This window comes from Pangasianodon hypophthalmus, chromosome 8 (genome assembly GCF_027358585.1).
Source record: "Pangasianodon hypophthalmus isolate fPanHyp1 chromosome 8, fPanHyp1.pri, whole genome shotgun sequence".
NCBI lineage: Eukaryota > Metazoa > Chordata > Actinopteri > Siluriformes > Pangasiidae > Pangasianodon > Pangasianodon hypophthalmus.
The window spans coordinates 3,044,746-3,066,965 of NC_069717.1; the positions used below are offsets into that span (position 1 = coordinate 3,044,746).

Consider the following 22,220-nt stretch of genomic DNA (forward strand, 5'->3'; position numbering starts at 1 on the left):
TTACCATCCAAGAAGAGAAGAAAGACAGGGATGAGGAGCCACATTAATCCCCGGGTTCCTGTTAACGTTGGCTCTGTCTCTCTCGACGTTCTGTGCCTCTTGAAAGGAAAAGGGAAATGGCGTCGGGAGCCGTTCCTGGCATCGACTGAACACGTGTAGATGTTTGAAATTAGAGCGCTTTGAAAATGGGCCATCCGTGTTTGGACCGCTTCAGCATGAGGCGTTTGATTGATGACAGTCACTGCCATGTGAGAGTCGAATCTTTGGGAAGAAAGAAAATGAGAGCAATTTATCGACTTATTGCTGCACAGCCTATCAGGACCTGGGAAGGATGACGGCAATGACGAGTGAGAAAACCTCGCGGAAGACAGCAGACTGCTTCAGTAGGCGTCTGTTTTCTGTTAATATGCATTTGTTAAAATCATTGGCATGATGAACGTCACGAAGGTCCAAGCTGTTACAGTTCATGAAAAACGTTTCCTCTTCAGGTGCTTTTGCGTTTGGAAAAATAAGTCTCACCTTCGAACTGGCGGGGTTGTCTGTTAATAATATTAACTAACTGTGGCCTAATGGTGTGAGTGGAAAGTGGAATGCTGTGAGTTTTCCACAGCAGGAGATTGAATACGGACCCCCGAGGCTTCATTCACAGCCTGAGATTTATCATGCGGTGCTTCATTCACCTCATCTGGCCGTGGCATAATTCATACTCTCACACACTCTCTTACACACACACACGCATAGCAGAACTCCCGCACTGCAGTGTGTGAATGGGTTTCCAGCTTATCAGAATCAGAGCACACTTTATTCGCAAATATTGGAAAAAGACCAGGTGACATTTTTCCAATCCTCACCTGTCCAGTTTTGGTGATCCTGTGCCTGCTGTAGCCTCAGATTCCTGTTCTTGGCAGACAGGAGTGGAACCCGATGTAGTCTTCAGCTGTTGTAGCTCATCTGCCTCAAGATTCAACGTATTGAGATGCTTTTCTGCACACCACGGTTGTAAAGAGTGGTTATTTGAGTTACCGTAGCCTTCCTGTCAGCTCAAATCAGTCTGGCCTTTCTCCTCTGACCTCTTTCACTAGCAAGGCATTTTTCCCATTCTGATATTTGTTGTTAAGTTTAACTAAAGCTCTTGACCTGCATCTGCATGATTTTGTGTGTTTTGCGCTGCTGCCACATGACTGCCTGATTGGATAATTGCTGAACGTGCAGGTGTACAGATGTACCTTATAAAGTAGATGGTGAGTCTGTGTGTGTTCAGGGCAGGACATTATTATCGAACAAGTTATTGTAGTCCAGATATCATGTTGATGTGTCTAATAAATATAGTATTAATAAATGATAGATGATAGACTGTACAGTTTGAATAAGTATGAGTCCAAGTTTGGTCACCTAGAAGAGAGATTTTTGCTCACTGACAAGTTTCCATCATAAACAATTTGTCTGCAAACTTAGAAAAGTTTTAACACTCTTCAGCTTCGTTTACCAGTGTTTCAATAATTACCTCTCAAATTTTACTACCCTTAATTGAAAGGAAATTGGCTGAAAACAGCAATCCGAAAAGAGTTGCTAGTAATTGTAGAAAGGAAATGCCAGAAATTAAATTTGTGGCGTGATGTAAAAAGTGCAGCCTAAAAGACTTTACCAGTACACCTGATTTTTACCTTTTTTTTTGTTTATTACTACCATTTTTTTAAACTCTTATAAAACCCTGGATTGTAACATGCCTGTTTTTTAGTTTTGCGTGATTACAATGCTTCTGTCTCAGTGTTTCCCAGATGGCGATGTTATTTTCCCAAATCATGCCTCAAGCCTTCATCGTCCCTGTCCTTATACGTCCATGATTCCCAGAATGTGACCACCCTCAGCGACTCGGCTTGGAATCAGAGTCTCGCACTGATCTCTGAGGGAGGAGCAGGCATCACACGAGAACTTTAAAAGCGATTTATTGTAGGGAGGATCTGAAGATCTGAGCTCCAGATCGGCTGCAGATCTGCCCTCAGACGCAGCCGCCAAGTCCTACTGTGTCTGGAGAAACTGCTTTGTTTGAGAGCAGGAGGTTTGTTTTTGCTTTTGACATCAATCAGTGGCTTGTGTCACATTTATGGCTCTATTAAAGGGTTTTTTTTTCCAGGCTTTGAGTCTCTAACTGGGAGCAGAAACAGATTCATGTTGTAGATTACGGCTTGTTCTCTTTCTCTGTCCATCTCTATTGAACAACGTTACAGCTTACATAAATATAAATGCAGTCTGCTTTGATCAGACAAAATGTTACAAAATGTTATAAAGAACTGCCCAAACTAGATCATTACAGGGTCAGCCCTGTATTTACGTATAATCTTTTGTTAAATTTGTCCTTGAATTGAGCATTTATTAAAGCCCAACTTTAAAGAATCTAATCTTCATAACTTTTATATATCAGGATTAGAATCAAAACACACTCGCTTTGCCGTCTCTACTGAAGGCAGTCCAATAAGCACCAAAACGTAAGCATTAAAGCATAAGCCATAATTCTGAAATAATTCTGTAAGAAGAGAACAAGTCAAAAGGAGGCAGATGAGGTGGATTTTCAAATAAGAAAGGCAACATGGATGTAGGCTTCATGTAGACACTATGCCTGTGATTAAATTAATAACTCTCATGCCATAGCGCTGTTGAAGTCTCGACTCTGATTGGTCAGAAGGTGTTGATTCATTTTCTATAACAGCAGCTCTGAAAGTAGTACAGCTTTATATTAATGTTAATGCATTCTAATACTTTATCATTCTCCAGTGACGTTTTCCACAGTGAAGAGAGAATACTGAGTAACACAACAGCTACAGGAACTAACTTGCTTTTCATAGATGTTCTATAGCATTAACTGTAACTATAAACAGATAAAATGTACAATGTATGGCTGGGATTATGTTTTTTTTTTTTTTTGGACTTTTCCCCATTTTTCCTCCCTAATTTAATCCCCACCCACCTGTTAGGTCTCCCCTATCATATGACAGCTATCAATCCAGTGAAGTGTGTTATCGTTCACCAGAGGGATTAAATCTCTTACCCATTGTCCCCCCCACCCCAATCTGCATGCATGAGCTCACTGACACATATGATTGGCTAGTGTCGCTGTGATTCATAGGGGACAGAGAATACGCCACCCCTCCCTCCCTGAAAGCACGGCCAATTTCAATCTCTTGGGCTCTTTAATAAATAAAACTTCTAATCGTTGGCAAATTGCTGTGGCATGAGATGTGGAAATGTGGAATAAAACACTGCAGGCTGCGGCGTTATGGGGAATTAATCAACTTCAGGATGAAAAAAAGTAACTCTGGTTCATCACACCACTTTGACATTGATTGTTTTCCTATGACAGCTTGACACCAAGTGCTTTATTCCTTACTCAGCAGTTCCACTGTGTTAATATTACACATCCTATAGGAGTTTTATATAGTATTCAACTTGGTTAAGCATATTTTGGTGCTTTTATATATAAGTTAAAATTTTAACTTTAAATAACAGACTTTTAGATTGCTAACTCTTGTAACAGATTGCTTTTTCATGCTTATTATTATTAGTTTTAGGTACAAATGCAAAAAAAGGAAGTGAGAGGAATGTAGAAGTTAAAAGTGAGAGGAGAGAGAGAGAGAGTAAATACGAAAGATCAAGCGAAAGAAGCAAATGCTAGCGGACAGGTACAGGCGCTCTCAGCCAATACTTACAGGAAGTGCTGAGTATAGAGCAGGCACTCATTAATCAGGTGGGATACCTGCACCATGCCGGCGACGGGCCAAACCAAACACAGCGAAGGGAGAACTCGCCAACAAACTCCCAGTTTTCCCGCCATGAATGAGCACGTCTAATTAATATCCAAGCCCAACGTCACCGGGGTGCAATTACAGACCCACTGAAGTTGTCACTTTTCGTCTTCTTCCGAAAACAGAGCCAGCCTCAGTCACGGACCTAAACCCCCGAAATCCACAAGGGGCTTTACATTCAAAAAAGCATGCTATATATTAGAAAAGTTTATGTAAGCCCTGCAGCAGTGTTGGTCAGTTCTAGAGAAAAAAAAAAAACTTTAGAAAGATTTATTATTGGTTAGCTGTAAGCCGTGATGGTCCACGCTGGGTTTGACTCGGGGAAAAGCCTCAGCAGGAAGTGTTCACAGGTCATCAGATTTGTGAGGTGTTAATATTTTTTGCAGAGTGTTTCAGCCATGAGCTCAGGTCTGAAAACACATTACACACAGTCGAGTGCGAGAGCTCTGTGCTCTGTGCTCTGTGCTCAGGAAAACGTCTGTATATGTGTGAAAATTACCTCAATGACTTATAGACACATTGAGCTCTTATTACTGCTACTAAACTAATTATTTTTAGTTTTATTATTTTAGTTTTCATACTAATTTCCAGGATCTTTAACCCATGAAAATTTTTAAAAAAAAACAGCTCTCATGAACCAGTTTTGTCTCACTCCTGCTTCAGCACCACACTCACCACGGCCCTTGTTTATTGTTATTGTTATTGTGTTGCCAGTTTAGTGACTTTTTGAGCAGATGTTAGCCAGTGTACTGCACTTGATATGGCACTGATCACTATTGTTCCCAAGGACCAATCACTGATCATAACTGTTCTCAGCAACCAGGCACTAATCACCATAGTTCTCGAACTACAATCACTGATCACCACTGTAACTAATGACTAATCAATGATCACCATTGTATCCAATGACCAATCACTGATCATAACTGATCCCAACAACCCATCACTGATCACCATAAATTTTTTGCACTTACTGTAAATGCTGTCTCTGTTTTTTTTTTTTTTTTTTTTTTTGCAAAGGTTTATATGTGTGACTGTGATTCTGAGCCTTGTCTTGTAATTGTTGCCTTGTTTCCAAGTTTCTATTTCTTTGTGTTTTTTATGTAATTTGCCTACTTTAAGATAGTGTAGTTCCTGGCCTTGACCTCTTCTTGCTCGTGTTTTGACGTTGATATTAACTACTTTAACGTAGTCTGCCTGTGTTTAGACCTTTGCCATTGACTGTGACTATAATTCTTGAATTTCCACCCTGTTGTTTTCGAATCGATTTTATTTAAATAGTGCTTTTAAAATTAGCCATTACCTCAAAACAGCTTTACAGAAATCTGAATATAGTTTTAGATTTGTCCCTATTGAGCAAGCCAGCGACATAGTGGCAAGGGAAAACTCCCTGAGACAACATGAGGAAGAAACCTCGAGAGGAACCTCGAGTACGAGCATCAGGGTCATTTTTGTTTTTATTCGAGATTAACTTAAAGTCTGTAATATCAAAGTGAAGAAAGTAGCAGAAAAAGAGAGAGCCAGAAGCGAACGCAGGCATGAGGATGCCCTGGGACATAAAGCGGCCAGCACTCAATTTGATTTGTTTCATAAATGTGTGTGCGTTATGTTGCTGCCTCAAAAAATTTATAACCAGTCATCATATACATTACATTTGTGTGTTTTAATGGCTTTGATTAACGTCTGAGGTCAGTGATTAACCCACTGGCTAATAAATCAATTGCGTCCAGCTATGGCGTCTCATTTTCCCCAAAAACAGATTCAGATTTCATTTACGTTCATTGTTTTTTTTTTTTTAATCCTATATTATGCCTACTACATCATCCTGCCAGCCCTCGTCCTCACTCGTCCTTTTACGAGACTCTCGCGTCCACTTTTTTTTCTCGCTGGTGGGTTCAGCATACTACACATTCCCAGGTGCTCGTGACTTTTATTGCTTTTATTGTTTATTAACCCAGGGTTGCCAGGTTGGATGCTTTCTGGCGTGTTTGACCCTTGAACGGGGTGACCGAGTGGCTGTTGACCATTTTTTTGGACCAGGGGTCTGGTTTCAGGAGCAAGCAATAGACATCTCAAACTTTTTAACCCCGTCATCATCATAAACGTGTGATTTGCACCCCAGTGAACTTCAGAAAGCCTTCTAGCCCCCGGCGGTTTTACAGGGGTGAGTCCTCGCCTTTCACCCTGCTTTCTCTCATTACCCAAGTGCACTAGACGCCCTCTTCTCGCCCCATCTTCATTCTCTCTCTATGTAAATAACTCCTACATGTTTTACGGCCATTTTCCCCTGACATGAGTTTATTCACTGCAAAAAAAAAATGCTTCTCCAAAATAGAGAGGAAGAGGAAGAGGAAGAGGAGGAGGAGAAGGAGGAGGAGGAGGAATAGGATGGTGCCATGGTGCAGAGAAAGCAATTAATAAAACAATAATGTATTTTATGCTTTAAAAAAATAAGCATGAAATACATTATAATAATAATTTGTTCAAAATTAAATGAAAACTGAAATGTATTAATAACATTAAAATATGATCAGTGGTGATTAGGGCAAAAATGTATTTTTCCCTTTCCTTATTTTTTTCCTTTTACCTTTTCTTTCATTTCTTGCTGGCTGCTTTCTTTTTTCTTTTCTTTATGTCAATTTTGCTACAACTTTTTACGTGATTTTTTTAAAACTTATTTACTTCATAAATTTAAAAAAACTAAAAAATAAATAAGATGCCATGAACATAGAAAGATAAGATAAAAAGAAACTGAAAACTGATTTAAAAAACAAAGTAATATTTTTAAATATTTTAATAATTTTATTATCAAATACAGATTAGTTTGTTATTTATTGTAGTTGAACTTTTTTTCCTTTTATGTGTTCTATTTTTTATTTATAATAAATTTATAATTTATTTATTTATCATAGTTTTACTAATTACTTATTCAACTTCTTTTTTTTTTTTTTTTGCTAACACAGAGGGTGGAAAATAAGAGAGAGTGTTCACTTTAGTAAGGATTATCAGTGTTAATTGCAAACCTTTATTACCGTAGAAAAGAGAATGCACGTTATATTTCCTGCTTTTGGCTTTAAGCAATAAGGGGGAAAAAAGTCTGCTAATGGGAAAAGATTATTTTATGAGAAATCAGATACATGCTAAATAATTATAATCTGCACAGGACTAAAAACGATACTCGCAGAGAGAAAGCCTCGGTTTTTATCACCTGCGTTGAACATATTTTCACTTGTTAAGCTCGGGTTTACTAGCGTTAGCAGCAGGATCATGTTTTTATGACCTGTCCGCACGTTTCTTCAGTTTCAGCACACTGCAGAATAAGTGATACAGATTCTGACAGCCGACTCGGTGCTGGGTTTAGTGATGGATGTGGAAGCTGCTGTGTGCTGAACTAAATCCAGGTCTCACACACACACACACACACACACGCACTCATTCATACCTAGGTACATACCTAGGTGCAATTTAGTCCACCTAGAGGCATGTTTTTTGGAAGGTGGGAGGAAACCAGAGAACCTGGAGGAAACCCACACGGACAGTAACCTGATCTCAGGATCAAACTGCGGACCCTGGAGCTGTGAGGCGACAATCTGTCTCTCTCTCTCTCTATCACTATCTCTCTCTCTCTTTCTCTCTCTCTGTCTCAAAATACATATACACTTGAGGCCAGAAGTTTACATACACCTAGGCTAAAGATCTCAATTATTCTCAGTTTCTTCCGTGTGTTTCCATGCACTTCTTTTGGTAAGTCAATTCAGGTGGCTACATTGTTCAAATTAGAGGTAACTGATTGATACAATCGAGTAGAGACAGCTTTCTTTCATCTTTCAGTCAGCGTTATCAGAATTCCAGGGGGTCAAAGGTTGACTCTCTCATTAAACAGTCTGTTGTCATAATTAGGAGTTAATTGGGAGTGTACCTGTGTCTGTATACCAGAAGCACACTATCTCTGTGTATAACTGTGAAGCACGGGGGTGGGAGCATCGTGTTGTGGGGTGTTTTGCTGGAAAGGGACTGGCGCACGTCAGAAAATAGGAAGAGGATTATGTGGAAATACTAAAGCAACACCTAAAGAAATCAACTAGAAAGTTAGAAATTGGTTGCAACTGGGTCTTTAGGCTGTGTGTGTACACTTTTGGGCTCAGCTGAATATCTCAGTTCATCCCCCCTCCTCTCTCTCTCTCCCACACTCTATTTCCCGCTATCTCTCGCATCATTATCATCTCTTTATCGCAGAGGGAATCTGAACGCTGAAGGCTGGTTGTAGGTCTCATAACTGTGTGCACATTTGCATTTGTTTATTACAAGCATATTTCTGTGTGTATGTCCTTGAATATGTGTGGGGGGCCTGCATGCATGAGTGTGTGTGTGTGTGTGTGTGTGTGTGTGTGTGTGTGTGTGTGTGTGTGTGTGCGTGCGTGTAGGTGCGTGTACAGTCAGTGTGGGAGGTTTTTGTGTAGTTCATGACTCTTCATGGTGTTATACACATCTCGACCCTTCACCCTTCCTCCCTAGGCAGTTTTACGAAATATCAGTGTCTGATTCTTTGAAGATGAACAAGTAAGATGTCGGTTAAAATTAGGACAGAGAAGAGAAACATGACAGTGACCTGAGTCATCTAAATCTCTTGTGCAACCACTTCTTCATTTCATCAACTCAAGACTTTATTTGGCAAACTTCGTTTCTTTGCCTGGGAAAGTTGTTTGTGACAAGAATTAGGACTTTTATGAATAGTCCGGCCACAAAATGAATTCTGAATCTGTGATTAAAATTAAAATTGACTTTTGAACTGAAAGATTCTGAAAGAAAAAAAGAACTAGTCTCTGTGATTCCACTAGGGGGCAACACAGAGCAATAAACTCAGAACCATAAACTCATTACTGAAAACAGATATGCTAATAATGAATTCTTTATTATCAAACTAAAAATCTGGCATATAATAAAGTTCCAAGTTGTGAAGTTCAATAGGTGTGAATACTTTTGGAAGAGTTTATTTTACTTTATGGTAAAATAATAATCATGCAGATACGGGTCAAGAGCTTCAGTTCATTCTCCCACCAAACATGTTCACAGAATGGGGAAGAAATCTCAGTGATCTCAGTGGCATAGTTGTTGGTCCTTGTTTGTGTATTTCAGAAATCTCCTGGAATTCTGACACAAAGCAGTCTCTTGGTGTGAAAAAAAAAAAAAAGAAACATCTAATGTGCGACAGTTCTGTGGAGCGGAAACACCTTGCTGATGAGAGAGGTCAGAGGAGACTGGCTGGACTCTTTCGAGCTGACAGGAAGGCTATGGTAACTCAAATAGCAACTCTTTACAACCGCGTTGAGCAGAAAAGCATCTCAACACGTCAAACCTTCAGGCGGATGAACAACAACAGGAGAAGATCAGATCGGGTTCCACTCCTGTCAACCAAGACCAGGAATCTGATGCTATAATTCTGTCTGTTAGAGAATAAATCAGTAAATATACGTTGCTTTAGTCTAGAAATTGCATTAACGCACTATTATTTCAGTCAATATTGCATATGGACAACTTTTTTGGATCATGATTTATTATTTATTTATAATAATAAATGAACGAAGGTTTTTAGGCTATGTGTAACAGGAATTGGAAAATGTTCCCTTTAATAAGCCTGCAGTATCATGCTTGGTTTTTTTTTTTTTTCTTTTAATGTGACTGATAAGGAAGATTTTATAGGAAGAGCTTGCTGTGACAGGCGTTGCAGTAAGGTTTCCCATCCTGCTCCTTAAACACTCCCTGAGAGAGCTGACGCAGACAGAAAGCACACACAAAGTGCTCGGGGTGAAAACGGCGTCCCAGAGCGGAGATGCAGCGGCCCGTGATGGGGGCGTTACACGTGGCACACAGCGTCCCCATCCTGGAGTGGTAGTGCTGAGAACACAGGGGACGCCCTTCCAACTCCAGGAAACAGCCGTCTGTGAACGGCTTCAGACAGTCCTGAGAGAGAGAGAGAGAGAAACATTATGATTAAAGACAGAGAGAGACATGGGGAGATGACATATTGTGAGAAAGAAGGAAGAGCAAGAAAGGAAGTAGACAGAACTAAAGGGGAGAATAAGAGAAAGAGGGAGACGGAAAGAGGAATATAAGACAAGGCTAAATAAAGAAAGAAAAGTAGTGTAAAAGATATGAAAAGCATGAAAGAGAAAAAAGGAAAGACCCAGAGAGAGAGAGAGAGAGAGAGAGAGAGAAAGAGAGAGCAGAGAGGCTAAAGGAAGATAGAAACATAGTGAGTGAGAGGGTGAGAGAAAGAGAAATGAGAAAGTATAAATAGCTGAGAGAAAGAAAGAGGGAGAAACAAAAGAGAAGGACAAACAGAAATATGAATACAAGGAGAGAGAAAAAGAGAGACATAGAAATACAGAGAGAGAGAGAAGGAAGAGAGAAGAGAGAGAAAGAGAAGTTGAAATGAAGGGGAAAGAACAGAGAGAAAAAAGAGGGAACGAGAAAGAGACATTCGATGTACCAAAAGATGAAGAGCTTCATAGAGCTACATCTTTCGTGCAGAAAGAGGAGGGACACTGATAAAGAAAAAGAGAAAGTGAAAGAATGGGGAGCAGAGAGAAGGAAGGAGAGAGAGATAGAGAGATAAAGGACAAACAGAAACATGAACACATAGAGAGAGATGAAGAGCATGAAAGAAAAAAAGGAGTGAGGCCCAATGATATGGCCAAAACTTAAGACATCGCTGCTCAAAATTCTGAGGTTAAAGTGTGTGTGCGTGTGGGTGTGTGTGTGTGTGTGTGTGCATGTGCGTGTGGGTGTGTGTGTGTGTGTGTGTGCATGTGCGTGTGGGTGTGTGTGTGTGTGCATGTGCGTGTGGGTGTGTGTGTGTGTGTGTGTGTGCGTGTGCGTGTGTGTGTGTCTCACAGCGCAGACGAAGCAGTCAGGGTGCCACGTGCCGTTCGCCGCTGAGAGGTAGTTCTCCCTGACCGGCTCGCCGCAGCCCGAACACTTTGGAGCAAACAGGAAGTAAAAATCTTTAGGGCAGTACGGCTTCCCCTCACGCTCCATAAAACCTGCACACACACACACACACACAAAACACACACACGCAAAACACATAGGAGAACAACATTACTAAACACACAACACAGCAGAATAATATTACTAAACACACAACACAAGAAACTAACATTACTAAACACGCAACACGAGAGACTAACATTACTAAACACACAACATGAGAGACTAACATTACTAAACACACAACACGAGAGACTAACATTACTAAACACACAACACGAGAAACTAACATTACTAAACACACAACACGAGAGACTAACATTACTAAACACACATGAGAGACTAACATTACTAAACACGCAACACGAGAAACTAACATTACTAAACACACAACACAGCAGAATAATATTACTAAACACACAACGCGAGAGACTAACATTACTAAACACACAACATGAGAGACTAACATTACTAAACACGCAACACGAGAGACTAACATTACTAAACACACAACACGAGAAACTAACATTACTAAACACACAACACGAGAAACTAACATTATTAAACACACAACACGAGAGACTAACATTATTAAACACACAACACGAGAGACTAACATTACTAAACACACAACACGAGAGACTAACATTATTAAACACACAACACGAGAGACTAACATTACTAAACACACAACACGAGAGACTAACATTACTAAACACACAACATGAGAGACTAACATTACTAAACACGCAACACAGCAGAATAATATTACTAAACACACAACACAAGAAACTAACATTACTAAACACACAACACGACAAACTAACATTACTAAACACGCAACACGAGAGACTAACATTACTAAACACACAACACAGCAGAATAATATTACTAAACACACAACACAAGAAACTAACATTACTAAACACACAACACGACAAACTAACATTACTAAACACGCAACACGAGAGACTAACATTACTAAACACACAACACAGCAGAATAATATTACTAAACACACAACACGAGAGACTAACATTATTAAACATGCAAAACAGCAGAATAATATTACTAAACACACAACACGAGACACTAACATTACTAAACACACAACACGAGAGACTAACATTATTAAACACACAACATGAGAGACTAACATTACTAAACACACAACACGAGAGACTAACATTACTAAACACGCAACACGAGAGACTAACATTATTAAACATGCAACACGAGAGACTAACATTACTAAACACACAACACGAGAGACTAACATTACTAAACATGCAAAACAGCAGAATAATATTACTAAACACACAACACGAGAAACTAACATTACTAAACACACAACACGAGACACTAACATTACTAAACACACAACATGAGAGACTAACATTACTAAACACACAACATGAGAGACTAACATTACTAAACACACAACACGAGAAACTAACATTACTAAACACACAACACGAGACACTAACATTACTAAACACACAACATGAGAGACTAACATTACTAAACACACAACATGAGAGACTAACATTACTAAACACACAACACGAGAAACTAACATTACTAAACACACAACATGAGAGACTAACATTACTAAACACGCAACACGAGAGACTAACATTACTAAACACACAACATGAGAGACTAACATTACTAAACACACAACACGAGAAACTAACATTACTAAACACACAACACGAGAGACTAACATTACTAAACACACAACATGAGAGACTAACATTACTAAACACACAACACGAGAAACTAACATTACTAAACACACAACACGAGAGACTAACATTACTAAACACACAACATGAGAGACTAACATTACTAAACACACAACACGAGAAACTAACATTACTAAACACGCAACATAGCAGAATAACATTACTAAACACACAACACAGCAGAATAATATTACTAAACACGCAATATGAGAGACTAACATTACTAAACACACAATACGAGAGACTAACATTACTAAACACACAGGACAGGGGAGTAACATTACTAAACACACAACACAGCAGAATAACATTACTAAACACGCAATACGAGAGACTAACATTACTAAACACACAGGACAGGAGGTGCAGTGTTGTGTTGTCATGTTTTGTTATCGTCCTCACCATCAGTTCCGAATCGTTCTCCACAGTGACTACAGAAGAAATGTTCTGGGTGCCACGTGCGGTCCATCGCTGTCAGGATGTTCTTTAGAGAAACACACACACACAATTTAACTACACACATAATAGCATTATAATTAACTGTGAATTAAATGATGATGAATAACTGATTATCTGAATCAATTTGAATCTGTTAATGGCGGGTGTAGGGCTGTATGGTGTAGTGTATTGTACAGAGTACACTAGTGTGTGTTACCTGTAGAATCGGGCCCTGGCAGTACGCACAGCGTGGTGAGTGCAGGTTGTGGTAGTCGGCCTCGCAGTACGGCTTCCCATCCCGCTCGAAGAACCCTTTAGTGCCGAGTTCCTCTTTACACACCACACACACAAAGTGCTCAGGGTGCCACACCTGCCCCAGAGCCGTGATCATCTACACACAGGACAGGACATGGGGTTCTGGCAAAAATCAAGTACTTACACACACAGAACACAACATGCACAGGGTGCCACACCTGCCCCAACTTCTACACCTGCCAAACCTGACCCACCTGCCCCCAGAACCACATATATCCCATCTGCCATACCTGTCCCACTTGACCCAGAGCCAAACCTGTCCCATCTGCCACACCTGTTCCACCTGTCCCACCTGCCCAAGAGCCACACCTACAATATCTGCCACACCTGTCCCATCTGACCAAGGGCCAAACCTATCCCACCCACTACACTTGTCCCACATGCCACACCTCCCCCACCTGCCCCACCTGACCCAGAGCCAACCTATTCCACCTGTCCCACCTGACCCAGAGCCAAACCTAACCCACCTGTCCCACCTGTCCCACCTTATCAAGAGCCAAACCTAACCCACCTGCCCCACCTGACCCAGAGCCGACCTATTCCACCTGTCCCACCTGACCCAGAGCCAAACCTAACCCACCTGCCCCACCTGACCCAGAGCCAACCAATCCCACCTGCCCTACCTGACCCAGAGCCAAACCTAACCCACCTGTCCCACCTTTTCCACCTTAACAAGAGCCAAACCTAACCCACCTGCCCCACCTGACCCAGAGCCAAACCTAACCCACCTGTCCCACCTTAACAAGAGCCAAACCTAACCCACCTGTCCCACCTTAACAAGAGCCAAACCTAACCCACCTGCCCCACCTGACCCAGAGCCAAACCTAACCCACCTGTCCCACCTTAACAAGAGCCAAACCTAACCCACCTGTCCCACCTTAACAAGAGCCAAAACTATCCCACCTGCCCCACCCGACCCATCTGACCCAGAGCTAAACTGGTCCCACCTGACCAAGAGCCACAGGGTATTCATTAATATAATTTACTAGATAGATAGATAGATAGATAGATAGATAGAAGACTTCTGGTCTGTTTGTCTACATCATCGCCTTTCTGTCTGTCTGTCAGCCCATCTGTCCAACTGTCTATCTGTTGGTCTGTCTGCCTACCAACCTGTCTGTCTATCTGCGTACTTTTCTGTCTGTTTGCCTGTCTGTCTATCTATCTGCGTACATTACTCTCTTTCTGCCTCTCTCTCTTTCTTTCTTTCTTTCTTTCTTTCTTTCTTTTCTGCCTACCTGCTGTTAGAGTTGGGCAATATATATCACACTATATTAAAATAAAAAAAACTGTGACAAACTTTATTTAATGTCAACAAAAATAAATAATTTAACACTGAAAAAGGGGAAATTTAAATTTAAAAAATAAGTAAAATTAAGTAATTTAACTGTAATGTTAACAATGTTTAAGATTCAGTACAAAAAACAGCTGCTTCCGCATTTGTAATTTGTTATTTAATTTTTTTAATGTTATAAAAAGATGTAGAGATACACAGTATCTCAGAAAAGTGCTAATTTAGCAAAACATCAATATTATATCATTATACCGCCCAGCCCTAATGTCTGTCTGTCGGTCTGTCTGTGTGTCTGTCTGTCTGTCTGTCTGGCTATTTGTCTGTCTCACTGACCTTCCCACCGATGCTCTTCCCACAGGAAGCGCAGTGTCCCTTGGCCGTAGTACGCACTCCCATCTTCTCCATATCCGAGCTCAGCATTCCCAGCAGGTTGTCAATGTTGTCGATGTTCTTTGACAGGTTCTTGGACGCGTTCTCCACTGCTGGATCTTTCTGCACGCTGTTTCCTGCGGTTTCTTTCTTGTCTTCTGGCTTTTTGTCTTTCTCAGACTTCTGAGCGAGTGGTGGTTGATCTGAGACCTTAGACACAGGATGTTTTTTTTTATATAATATTATATAATATATAATAACATCTTTCAGGTACATGACTTTCAATCAAATGCCACATTTAGTGCACAATGCTAGTGAGCCTGTACTGCCCTCTTGTGATTTTTACCAGTAAATTCGGTGTGAGTGCCGAGACTCACCTCCAGGTTCAGCCCCAGCAGCTCATTCATAATGGAGTCCAGCTCTCGAGTGGCCGTTCCTGGACTCATCACCTCAGCCGAGACCGGAGCAGGCAACTCACTGAGAATGGAGAGAAATTATTAGCTAAACGAGAAACCCTGATTGACAAGAAGCCCAAAACGAGAAAGAGTTTGCAGGTGAGTGGGTAAGAAAAAAATAAACAGAAAAAATAAAGAAAAAAACTTTTATTTTTTTACCACAGCAAATCACAGGTATATATTTATGAGTGTAAACCTCATTAAAGTATTAATGAGTAATTGTTGATATTAGGGTAGAAAAACTGCTGTTATAAAGTAAGTGAGAACAGGAAGTAACTTGTGTGGTGGATGTTCTACAAGAATGTAGCTATAAATGGATTAAAAAAATGATGGCTTGTCATTCTTTACGTTTAGTCTTGAGCAAACTGATAGAGAATGGATTCGACGCATGGTATCTTGCCAAACCTCATCTGAGAGTTCTTCACTAAAGTCCTCTTCCCACATGAATTTAATTTTATTTAGAGACTTTACGTGAAGAGAATTACTCAAATTTGAATAAATATGATATCATACCCTTATTAAAAGGCAGGGGGGCAAGAAAGGTGTAGTTCCTGGGCGAGCAGGAAGCTGACAGCTTGCACTAAGAATGAAGCTATGAATCTGTAAGTATTGTAAAAAAAAAAAAAAAAAATGCTATCTTGGGAGAAAGAAATGCACCATCTCTCAAGGAGGGATGGAAAGAGGGAAACATTTGGTAGGCCAAAATGGTGCCTAAATGGTTTCCAAATCGTTCACCATAACATTTTTACAGTATGGTGGTAAAGGCAAATTTAGAGGGCCATGGATGAAGCTGCTAATGAACACCTCTTAACCTAACCAAGCCATGTGGGCGAAGTGAAGTTTCAAAATGACTCCATTGGTGCACAGCTCTAAGGTTTGAGGTCCAGTAATAAAATTTAAAATCTGTAAGCTCTAGACCGCCTGGTGATCTTAGTCTTTGTAGTAATGACTATCCAAGTCTGGGGGTCTTCTTATTCCAGATAAAGTCCATCCCCCAAGAGAGAAAGGCAGGAGTGATCACCTATCAAAGTCGCCTCACAGCCGGTTCATCAAAGGCAGAAAATTACATTCGAACAAGTCCTCAAATTTCAAACATTTAGGCTGTTCAAGGGAAAGTTAGAAGTGGTTTTATTTAAAGGGAAAATTCTCTTTTTCCTAAATTATGTTTGTACCCAGATATGTGACTAAATGCGGAGCTGGGATGGACACAGATGTGTTATTAGCGAACCCATCTATTATTATATCTGTTATTGTTATTAGTTCTTTTAGAAACAGTGGGAGAAGAGTAAAGCAGTTTTACCCAGGTGATAAAGTTCTTCCTGAAACCAAATTTCTTTAAAAAAAAAAAACAGATTAGGCCATTCAACTCGATCAAAGGCTTTTTCAGTGTTCAGTGATGTGAGGGCCTCTGGGAGAGGTGAAGTATAATAATGTGAAGTGGTATAATAACATTAAAGAGTTATAGTGCTATTCTTTAATGACTAAAAATTGCAACTGGTGACAAATTGCTGTAGTATAAGAGGAATAAAACTGTTATAGTGCTGTAACAGCGACTCCGCTTCATCACACCACCCCGTTGTTGATTATTTTCCTATAACAGCACACTGTGTAGTGTTTTATTCCTTACATGAGTAACAGGCTTTATTAGACGTCTTACCTGTATACATTTTTGGCGCTTTGTCCTGATGTCACGCCGGTGCCTGAGGTCTGAACAACAGTGTTTAAGATGAGAACGATGTCCTGATACTTCACTCAAAGTTGCTAATCATTATAATAACATTATAATAACATTATAATAACATTGAACATACATGCAAATTGTATTCATTCATTTCCATACTGGACGTTTTGGTGTATGTCAGTGTGGATTTGACCTCACCTGCGCAGACAAGTTTAAGGTGAGCTTTTTTTCCGAGTCACTTTTCGTGGAGCTTGCAGCCAACTCCTCCAACAGCATGTCTGTATAGATACATACACATCATTGACTTTTTTTATATCTTCTTTCATAAAGAAGCTAGAGTGATAGAAGTGCTGCAAGATTCCAGTAAATGACCAGAAACAAGGGTGAGATCGATGTAAGAAGGTCAAAGAGTCACAACTAAACACACACTCAGACACACTCATACTTATAACATGGTTATTATCAGTAATGAAATATACATGTAATAAAATAGCAAAATGAAATAAAAAGTAAATTGAAATAAACTAAAATGTGACTCAAATTAAATTCCATTTTCATTTCAGGGCAAAAACTGACTTTACAATTACCGCCTTTACAAAAACAAATGTTAGCAAATTGCTTTGGTGTAAGAGGAATAAAACACTTCTATACACACTATGCTACTACACTATAACAGAACTATGAGAACTATGAAGTGTTTTATGCCTCTTACACGACAGCAGTTTGCTAATGATTACATTTTTTTCTTTATTAAAGAAGAACTTTTATCTGTTTATAGTTACATTTAATGTTATGAAACATCCAAGAAACGAAGTTAGTTCCTTTAATCGGTTTCGTTACAGCAGCTATAAACAGTCATTCCCTTAAAAGACTCTTTTTTTTGCGCTCTCGAAATTAAGCCACGTCTTGGCATTACTCAGAAACTTGTCGTTACTGAGAAACTTTAAAGTTAGAGCTTTATCTTATATGACACTCATGACTGTGACACTGGAGACTCCTTACATAAATGTTACATAAATGTCTCCTTACGAAAAAAAAATTCACCATATCTCAGTTAAATAACAACACATTTTTAATCCATTTAGCAGTAGGTTTAGAAAATGTAGATCATCTGCCATGCGTGTCTGTGTGAAAGAGCTGTTATTGTAGCAACGATAACATCTTAGAACTGTATGTGGTGTAACATTATGTACTTGACTGTAACTAAGCAATAACTAAACACACACATGCACACATGCGCACACAAACACACCCACACACACGCACACGCACACACACTCCGGTACACATCTGGTTGTTCTGATTGCACCTTCGCTGTTTCCAGAGGAAGTGATTCAGGGTTTTATGCTGCTCCACAGCAACAGATGTGAAACTAACCAAACAGCCGTAATTTCACCCTTCTTGATTTAACATTTAATGTGATTGAGCTGCGAGGAATTTGCAATGTTATCGCTCACTTCCTCATGCTGCGGGAAAAAAAAAGAGAAGTCTAAAATGGAAATAAGCATGTTTCACTAATGTGACGCAAAAATCAGCACATTTACTTTCTTACGAGTGCAAAAGCCCACTAAACACTGACCTAGTAACATATGACCACTTCAGCCCAATGCAGCTCTCGTGTTTTCACGCTTCACTACATGTGTACTGATGAATTTTGGTTATTCATCATTCCTTAAAATGGTGGAAAGGTAAAACTGGGCTCCTTTCAGCAGCATTTCATTATAATGAGTCTGATTTTCTGAGATGATTTAATATATTAAGATATATATATATATATATATATATATATATATATATATATATATGTTTTTCGGATCTCTATTGGTACTTGTTTAGGATGCATTATCTGTTCAGTCTGAGATAAATTATTAATATTCGCTTACACACTTAATACACACATAGAGGTATGTATTACGTGTATAATTATACTGTATTTAAAATGTATTTCAACTGAGTGACTAAAGATGTAATTACTATATACAGGTACAGTGTGTTATCGCTTTTTATGTTTATTGCGAGCGACAGCTTGAGAACAGCACAACGCTTTTCGAGTCATTATGCTGTCAGAAATGTAGGCTTTTGTAGGTTTGTAGCTACACTGAAAAAATGATTCTTAAATCAACTCATTTAAATTAAGGGCAGAATTTCCACATAAGTAAAATATGTAAGAAAAAAGGAAACAGGTAAATTATGGCAGTTTTATGTTAAACTCATTAAATAGAAATATGTACTGTACATTCACAAACTTCATTTATTTCAGTAACATGGATCAATATGTAAACGCTACATAAGGCCATAATCGCTTTTCAGAGTATACACATATACATGACAAGTGTGTGTATATAACTGTTCCTAGTGCAAAATAATAAAAGAAATATCTTTCATACTGATCGTTCTTGAGCAATACGTTTCCTGCAAAGATGAAATCAAGCCAACAGTGTTGAATGAATTGGAGCATAATGTATTCGCCTGTCTAGTATTAAAATCCAATTTTTTTATTAAACTGAGTCTCATGGTTGATTCTGTCCTGTGAGAAGAAAAAGTAAGAACGTATAACAAAGAAGACCTACAAACAGATTAAATGAGCTATTATCATGACAGCTACAGCCGGTATAAAGCCTCATCTTCACAGTATGCAGCAATATGATTTTATGATTATGATTTTACCGTACATTGCTTTTCTGCAAATATAACTATGATCATATTTCCGTGTATGATGCAAACAGGAAACGCAGGAAAAGTTGCAAGAAGATTTTGCACACCATATTTTTTTTATGCACAAACAACGCAGCAAGACATCAAGCAACAAGAAGTGATATCAAACATCTTACAGTAGACACAGACAAAAGTATAGCAGATGGATATCAGCATAGGCTGATGCTCAAGGTTTCATTACATGTATCACACAGGAAAAAGTGGTATCATGCCATCTCTAATACTAAGCCACTGAGAAAAGTATGTACATTTACACACCATATTTTGGTTAATGGACAAGTGATGGGGTCATTGCTAATATGGATATGTTAGAGAAGTTCGAAAAGTGAATTGGGACATGTTTGTGACTTGTCACTTCATCGACTTCATACTAGCGCTTCAGGATTCTTTTATCTACAGGCGTAAACTGATCTGAATTGACCTCCAAATGCGTCATTTTGTGTCCCGAAATGAAAGGATCGTTGCCAGCTGCATAGAAAGATTTAGATTTTTGATGTAGTATTTTTCCTTATTTAATTGCCATTGTGTTTTTTTTTTTTTTTTTTTTTTTGCTTCATCTGTCTCACTAATAGTCTTTCAAATACAAGACAACCTTACAGGTAAAAGAAACATTAAGAAAAAGCATTAAAACAGCCATTTTGCCTGACAGTGTGTATGGCATCTCTATAAACTTCCTAACATTTACAGAGTCAGCTCTGTATCAAAGTATCCATACACAATGCCAATATTATTCAAACTGTTATTCAAAATTCCTCAATAATCTGTTCAAAACACCTCCCACTTCACACTTCATGACTTCACATCATGATTTTGATGAAAAAGACACAAGCTCATAAAGAATTACATTACCTCCATCTAAAACAAGAACTTAAAATAGAAAGGAAAACTAGAAATAAAAAGATATGCGTGACTTACCGAGCTCCTCCATGGCAGCGCCAGTGTGATTTAATTTTGGTACGAACAGCATGAACCACTGAAACTGTAACTTCCTCTTCCTGTCAGATTACAACCTTACAACTTTGCAAACCTTACATCTTTACCCAACTTCCTGTTCCCATAGTTTATAGTGCTTATATTCATATTAGGGTGTTTTATATTTGTAATGATTTTATTTACTGATATTTTACTACTAGGCATGTGTTGATAATCGGTTATACAATACATCGGAACATTCAACATGATAAAGGAAATAACAAGAACAAGACCTTACAGCCAGCGTTTAGACTGGGTTTCTGTGACTGACTTTCTGTGCCTGTTCTCCTTCTTGTGTCTGCATAGGTTTCTTCCTGATTCTCTGGTTTCCTCCTGGTTCTTCAGTTTCCTCTGGGTTCACTGGTTTCCTCTGTGTTCTCTAGTTTTCTCCAGGTTCTCTGGTATCCTCTGGGTTCTCTGGGTTCTCTGGTTTCCTTGGTTCTCTGGACTCCTCTGGGTTTTCTGGTTTCCTCCAAGTTCTCTGGTTTCCTCCTGGTTCTCTGGTTTGCTTGGTTTCCTCCAGGTTCTCTGGACTCCTCTGTGTTTTCTGGATTCCTCCAGGTTCTCTGGATTCCTCCAGGTTCTCTGGTATCTTCTGGGTTCTCTGGTTTTTTCCAGGTTCTCTGATTTCCTCCAGGTTCTCTGGTATCCTCTGGGTTCTATGGTATCCTCTGGGTTCTCTGGTTTCCTCCAGGATCCCTGGTATCCTCTGGGTTCTCTGGTTTCCTCTAGGTTCTCTGGTTTCCTTGGTTCTCTGCACTCCTCTGGGTTTTCTGGTTTCCTCCAGGTTCTCTGGTTTCCTCCAGGTTCTTTAGTTGTCTCTGTGTTCTTTGGTTTCCTCTGGGTTCTCTGGTTTTCTCGAGGTTCTCTGATTTCCTCCAGGTTCTCTCATATCCTCTGGGTTCATTGGTTTCCTCCAGGTTCTCTGATTTCCTCCAGGTTCTCTGCTTTCCTCCCACCTCCCAAAAACATGCCAGTAGTTAGATCATCTACTCTAAATTGCCCCTAGCAGAGAATGCATGTGCATGTTGTCCAGGCTGTATTCCTGCCTCACACCCAGTGTTCCCGGGATAGACTCCAGATCCACCGAGATCCTACCCGAAATAAAGCGCTTACTGAAGATGATGATGATGATGATGATCATCATCATCATCATGAGTCTGATGTAACAAGCAAATTCAGCTCAATTTCCATTCAATCATCATTCCTCTCATGATTTATCAACATAATCTACTTTTCTGGAGAATTCTTTATCCAGTAACACACACTAGAATAAATATTCCAAACTTGTTTAAAGCTATAAAAAGTGGAATATTAAAAAAACATGCATTAACAGTGATCTTAAACAATGTTGCACTGAGGTCTTCACAATTAGCTAATGTGATCTGTGCATGTTGAGTCATAGTCTGTGCACGTTAGGCTGGTGTGTGTGTGTGTGTGTGT

The 22,220-nt window shown here is 39.4% G+C and overlaps 1 protein-coding gene across 1 annotated transcript; it reads right to left on the reverse strand.

Moving 5' to 3' along the window:
- Positions 1-8,438: 8,438 nt before the first annotated feature.
- On the reverse strand, positions 8,439-20,874 carry lpxn (leupaxin). The gene is made up of 9 exons (XM_034306255.2): positions 20,721-20,874; positions 17,289-17,368; positions 17,067-17,116; positions 15,332-15,431; positions 14,919-15,164; positions 13,194-13,367; positions 12,941-13,022; positions 10,695-10,843; positions 8,439-9,761 (listed from the first exon to the last, which is right to left on the reverse strand). Exons 1-9 carry the CDS (start codon positions 20,770-20,772, stop codon positions 9,495-9,497), a joined length of 1,200 nt encoding a protein of 399 aa, XP_034162146.2. The 5' UTR covers positions 20,773-20,874; the 3' UTR covers positions 8,439-9,494.
- Positions 20,875-22,220: the final 1,346 nt, after the last annotated feature.